General features: G+C 37.3%; 1 protein-coding gene across 1 annotated transcript; it reads left to right on the plus strand.

Annotated features, from left to right (window-relative positions):
• The first annotated feature begins 582 nt into the window (after positions 1 to 582).
• Positions 583 to 5,171, plus strand: LOC113756625 (putative receptor-like protein kinase At3g47110). The gene is made up of 3 exons (XM_027300256.1): positions 583 to 3,292; positions 3,431 to 3,533; positions 4,901 to 5,171. Exons 1-3 carry the CDS (start codon positions 583 to 585, stop codon positions 5,169 to 5,171), a joined length of 3,084 nt encoding a protein of 1,027 aa, XP_027156057.1.
• Positions 5,172 to 6,112: the final 941 nt, after the last annotated feature.

The following is a 6,112-nucleotide window of genomic DNA, read 5'->3' on the forward strand; positions in this document are numbered from 1 at the left end:
AAAATAAAAAATGAATTAAATATTTTCAAGAAACGTGAGGGACTATATTTAGCATATTTCCTAATATATTATTAATGATGTTAAAGTCCAAAAAGTGGGCAGAGAATGCTTTCAAATTGCTTTGATGATCAAGACTGGGTCCCTTGCTAAGTCCAAATTATGTGATACAATAACAGATATTAATATATCATCCTATATATCTCTAAGTCACTTTCATCCGATATCTCTAACTGCTTTAACGTACGCGGATATCTTTTATGATATCATTCTTCTTTTCTCAAGAACAAATACATATCTTGACAAAAGTTTATAGAACCAGCTGAGTTGGCCGCTAGGATACCAAGGGAAAGGCTGAGTTGGCCGCAAATACATAAATTCCACTCTTGCACATTTTCGTCCCCTGTTCCTCACTCACTTCGATGCATGATACCAAGGGAAAGGTCATTTTCCTGCTTACGCCATGAACAGGAAGAGAGGATACTAGTCAACTTCTTATGAAACGTCAACACAAGAGAAGATGCATATATGCATTCTGTGTAGTTAACTATCATCTGCTTTTCTGAGCTTTAATTCTTGTACGCAATGGCATATGAAAGGAAGAATTTCAGGCTAGCAAGCTCATCTTGTTTTTTGTTTTGTACTCTTTTTCATATCTTTATTACTGCTTCTGCTGCTGCAATTCATTTCGAGACAAGCAATGAGACAGACTACCAATCTCTGCTTGACATCAAGGGTCTAATACAAGGAGATCCATTCCAGGCTCTAAGCTCCTGGAATGATTCCATTCATTTTTGTGATTGGCGTGGAGTCACATGTGGCCTGCTTCATCAAAGAGTCACTGTCTTGAATATGTCATCATTTCACTTGGTTGGTTCTCTTTCTCCCTCCATAGGAAACCTTACCTTTCTCAGAGAACTCAATATTCCGGATAACAATTTTCATGGTATGATTCCTGAAGAAGTAGGCAGACTTTTTCGGCTTCAATATCTTCGTTTTGCCAATAATTCCTTTGAGGGAGAACTTCCATTAAATATCTCGGGTTGTTCAGAGCTAAGTATTCTTGATTTAAGGGGTAACAGGCTCATCGGGCGAATTCGAGATGACTTGAGCACTTTATCTAAGCTTTATGCTCTGAGCCTTTCCAGGAATAATTTCTCAGGCAGCATTCCACCATCTTTGGGTAATATTTCCTCTCTTCAGATACTTAGCATATCAAGAAACAATCTAGGTGGAAATATTCCAGCTGAGATTGGTCGGCTTTCAAATCTGCATGTCCTTGAGCTGTCCTCAAATAAACTTTTAGGTGCAGTTCCTCCTCAGCTCTACAACATTTCGACACTCCAGATCTTTTCTATTACTAACAATCTATTAAGTGGACAGTTTCCTGCTACTGTGGGATTGACTCTTCCAAACCTTACTTTATTTTTGGCTGATTTGAACCAATTCTTTGGATCAATTCCAACTACATTAGCAAATGTTTCAGGGCTCACAAAAATTAGCATAGGAGACAATTCACTCACAGGACCAATTCCACAAAATCTAGGTAGCCTGAAAGAACTTCAGGTTTTGCATTTTGGCCATAATCCCCTTGGAACTGATAAAGCAAATGATATTAGCTTTATTTCCTCCTTAACAAATTGCACAAATCTACAAATATTGAGTTTGTCAAGAATTCAAATTGGAGGCATGCTACCAACTGCCATTGCCAATCTTTCAACCAAACTCACATCTTTGTGGCTGAATGATAACATTATATCTGGTAGCTTACCTTCCGGGATTGGAAACCTTGCAAGCTTGGGCTATCTCGATGTGCGTAACAATTCTCTCTCAGGCATAATTCCTGATTCCGTGGGGAAACTTGTTAAAATGCAGGAGCTTTATCTGTCTGAAAATAGCTTCACAGGAGAAATTCCTTCAACAATCGGTGACATTTCTGAACTACAGATTCTTGTATTAGAACAGAACATGCTTACAGGTAACATTCCTGTTTCTTTGAGTAACTGCAGTAACTTGCAAGGATTTACTGTTAGTCAGAATCGCCTAAGTGGAGCTTTACCTAAAGAACTTCTTGCTCTTTCATCTCTCTCTCTTGGCCTCCTCTTAGCTCAAAACCAATTCACCGGATCATTACCATCGGAAGTTGGCAATTTGAAGAATCTTGTGTCATTGGATATTTCAGAAAACAAATTATCTGGTGAAATTCCAACCTCTATTGATGGTTGTGAGATGTTGGAATATCTTCGGTTGAAAGGTAACTTTTTGGAAGGCTCTGTACCTTCTACTTTAGGAGAATTGAAAAGCATTCAGGTCATAGATCTATCTCAAAATAATTTGTCAGAGCAAATTCCAGCTTCTTTGGCAAAATTAAAATTCATCAGCACTCTAAATCTTTCCTATAATATGCTAGAGGGTGAAGTGCCAATGGATGGGATCTTTGCAAACTCTAGTGCCTTTTCAGCACTGGGGAATGGAAAGCTATGCGGAGGAATCAAAGCATTGAACTTATCATCTTGTCCTAAACCTACCAAAAAGAAAGCAAAGCTGTGTACTCCTATAGTAATAGTTATTGCCATTACTATTCCTCTAGCTATAGTTTTACTACTCATATCTGCCTATGCAATTCATAGACTAAGAAGCTCAAAACAACAATTACCTTTTACCTCTGCAGCAGAAAAACAGAATCAGAAGCTCTCATATGCAGAATTATATGATTCCACCAATGGTTTTTCTTCAGAAAATTTGATTGGTGAAGGTAAATATGGCTCTGTTTACAAAGGGGTCCTCAAACCTGGTGAGCAAATGGTTGCTGTTAAGGTTCTTAAGCTCCACCAACACGGTGCCCATAAGAGCTTCTTGGCTGAATGTGCAGCATTGAGAAACATCCGCCATCGAAACCTTGTCAAGATCATAACCTCTTGTTCAAGTTTAGACTTCAAGCACAACGATTTCAAGGCTTTGATTTTCGAATATGTGCCTAATGGAAGTTTAGAGAATTGGTTACATCCAAGTTCAGCTGAGGAAGAGGGACAAGGCCTAATGAAGCTCCAGTTGATACAAAGACTGAATACTGCAATCGACATTGCGTCCGCCTTGGATTACCTTCATAACCATTGCGGGACACCGATTATCCACTGTGATATAAAGCCAAGCAACATACTTCTAGGTGATGATTTTCCTGCCTTGGTTAGTGATTTTGGCCTAGCAAAATTTCTTTCCTCCATCGAAGGTAAATCCCATCAACATCAAAGCAACTCAGTAGCAATTAAAGGAACAGTTGGATATGTTGCTCCAGGTACAATTACATGCCTTCTGAAGTTTAAACAATCTTTCAATTAGAATGTCCGAGATGTACACAATTATTCGACCTTTCAATCCCTTCAGCATTTCAGCCAATAATTCTTCTCCGTCCTCCTGGAACTTGAAATTGCAGAATATGGCATGGGTGGAGAGGTATCAACACAAGAAGATGTATACAGCTATGGTATTCTATTGCTTGAATTGTTTACAGGGAAAAGGCCTACTGATAGTGACAGGTTGTCAGCCTGTGCAATAATAAAACCTGCTCAAACTAAAAGTAATTTCTGTAGACAGCGGTAAGCAGGGTCGAATCCACAGGGACTGGGAGTAATTGTTTCTTTTCAAACTCACAGTGACAAAGGGGGGTGTTTTTGTGGATAGGCAACTAAAAATAATTAAACAATCCAACTAAAAATAAATAATTAACTAGCACAAGTTTAGCAAGAATTAAATCAAGAATAAATAAATTCTAGCCAAGGACGCAACTACTCTGGCACAATCCAATCATCCGATCATTGATGCAAGAGATGTTCACTTAATGTATTAATAGGCTAGTTATAGTCTGACGACCAATTTTTCCTTAAATTATTGATAACCAAGGTACGACCGTTGATTACCCCTAATCAGCAAATACTCCTAGGTACGACCATAGGAAGTAATTTTCCAATTGCATTAATAACTAGAAAAACCTAGCCCTAATCAATAACACGCTACGAGGGTTATTTAAATTAGATCGCACGTTCCCCTAATGTGTAAACACACCAGTTGCCACTAATATTAATCAATCAAACAATTACGGATTTAATTGACTAAATTGGCACGAGATTAATAAATCACATTGAACATCGGGCCCTTGACATCCAATTAATAAAATAATCCCATGAAAATTCAAGCAGACAACGTGCAAATATTAATAAATTAAGGAACACGTGAAAACTAATTAGATCTCACAGATTTTCGGGACTGCGCCGTCGAGTTGACCCTTGACTAGATGGAAGGCTTAGCCACGCCGCATAATGAAATCACCACACGAATTAATAAATTGCAAAGGCATTGCGTTTTCTATTAGGAAGTAAGGAATAAAAGGTGTTTTTCCCGTTGGGGAATATTGTCGAACACCTGGCGTGTGTCAGAGGCCAGTCAGGAGAAGGAAAGAAAAACTAAAGACTAGGCTAAAAACTAAACTAAAAGATAAACTAAAAACTAGAGATGTCTTCTTTCCCTACGTTATCCCTATTTAAGAAGCAAAAGAAAGATAGACTAAAGCTATCTAGGTGGTCCCCACACATGTGGACAAAGCCTCCAAAATATTTCTTGTTCCAAGTCTCTTTTTACGTAGCTTTCTTTGAAGAGCCCAAATGACTTATAGCTTTGTGGTCCCCACCAATCCAAGGGCCCAAGGATTGAAGCCCTTAGAAGTCTCCATATTCTTCATAAAATCCCTCCTTTTTGGTAGTTTTCTGTTTCATTCCTGAAATTAAGTCCAGATACCAAATATGAGTAGATATCAGCAATTAACACAATATTTATCAGGGATAAAAGGGGAAATTAATAATAAAATTACTAACGATAGCATGTTCACAGAAGATTTCAGTCTCCATAGTTATGTTAAGACGGCTCTTTCCCATCAGGTAATGGAAATTGTTGATCCAAAGATCTCAATGGAAGCAGAATCCATAGCAGGTATAATCACCAAAACAAGCAAAGGCGGCAGCATCAGTCAGGAGGAATGCTACCTATCGATGTTTCGGATTGGTGTTTCATGCTCTTCAGAAATTCAGAGGGACAGGATGAATATTAAAGATGTCCTCAGTGGATTACAAGCAATCAGGAATGAGTTTATTCAGGTTATAAATGAGAGCCAAATGACATGAGATGGAGCAATGTGAATTATAGTTCTTAGTTGTGGATAAATCTTGTACATTCCACTCTTTAAATGCTTTGAAGCAGTACTCAATTTGATTAAATCTATAAAGTTAAAGAAATTTTTGTGATGTGTGTAAAAGCAGTCAACAAGAAGCTCCTATTTACAATCCAAAGTTGGTTAATTGCTTCTTGGAATTTTACTTCTAGTAACCTAAAAGGAGTTATCCACCTTGATTTTTCTTATTCTCTCGCACTCATAAAATTGATAGATCGGTAGGGACACCAGTTTGTACGAAGCTGTTGAGGGAGCAAGAAGATGGACAACATTATTATTCAGAAAATACGACTGTGTTTCTGTTATTTAGTTCAGGATATGTGTAGGCTTTGGTCGCTAATTGTTTTTTTTTTTTGTTTATCTTTGCTGTGGCCATGTTGTGAATTTTGTCAGAAGTCTTCATGTTCTTCTGCACGTGTAGTTTTGGCTATATTATTCCGTACTAACGTTTGAACAAATCTATTTTATGACTCCGAAGATTTTGACATGGAAAAGTTTTACAATATTAATAGTAAAGACTCTCTAAAATTAATTTGTATGAGTATGTCATTTTAAGTTGGTTAATAGAATCATTGTTTTGATAAGTTGTACATGTTGTTACTAATCAATGATGTCTGTATAATTGGACAACACAAAGAAAGTCTATCAATTGTATGTTTCAATCATATTTATTAAACCTGGCCCGATCTGATGGTCGAACTGATCAACTCAGTGAACCTGCTATTGGATCTCTAATTAGACCGTTTAAGCACAAAACTCGGTGACTCGTTAATGACAAAGAAGAAATATTCTTTTTGTAGCTTTTGTTTCAAACTTTACATCTAAAAGGTTCTACAGATATTCTTGTTCATTAAAATTTAACATTCTGAATTTCTATGTGACCACTCCATTGTC

This window comes from Coffea eugenioides, unplaced genomic scaffold, assembly GCF_003713205.1.
Source record: "Coffea eugenioides isolate CCC68of unplaced genomic scaffold, Ceug_1.0 ScVebR1_2432;HRSCAF=3458, whole genome shotgun sequence".
Taxonomy (NCBI): domain Eukaryota; kingdom Viridiplantae; phylum Streptophyta; class Magnoliopsida; order Gentianales; family Rubiaceae; genus Coffea; species Coffea eugenioides.

What these genes read in the sequence shown, in the direction of transcription:
- LOC113756625 (XM_027300256.1), top strand. Translation starts at nt 583, where the DNA reads ATGGCATATGAAAGGAAGAATTTCAGGCTAGCAAGCTCATCTTGTTTT. An exon ending in AGTTGGATATGTTGCTCCAG is followed by an intron (nt 3,293 to 3,430) that starts GTACAATTACAT and finishes TTGAAATTGCAG; the next exon opens with AATATGGCATGGGTGGAGAG. An exon ending in AGGCCTACTGATAGTGACAG is followed by an intron (nt 3,534 to 4,900) that starts GTTGTCAGCCTG and finishes CAGTCTCCATAG; the next exon opens with TTATGTTAAGACGGCTCTTT.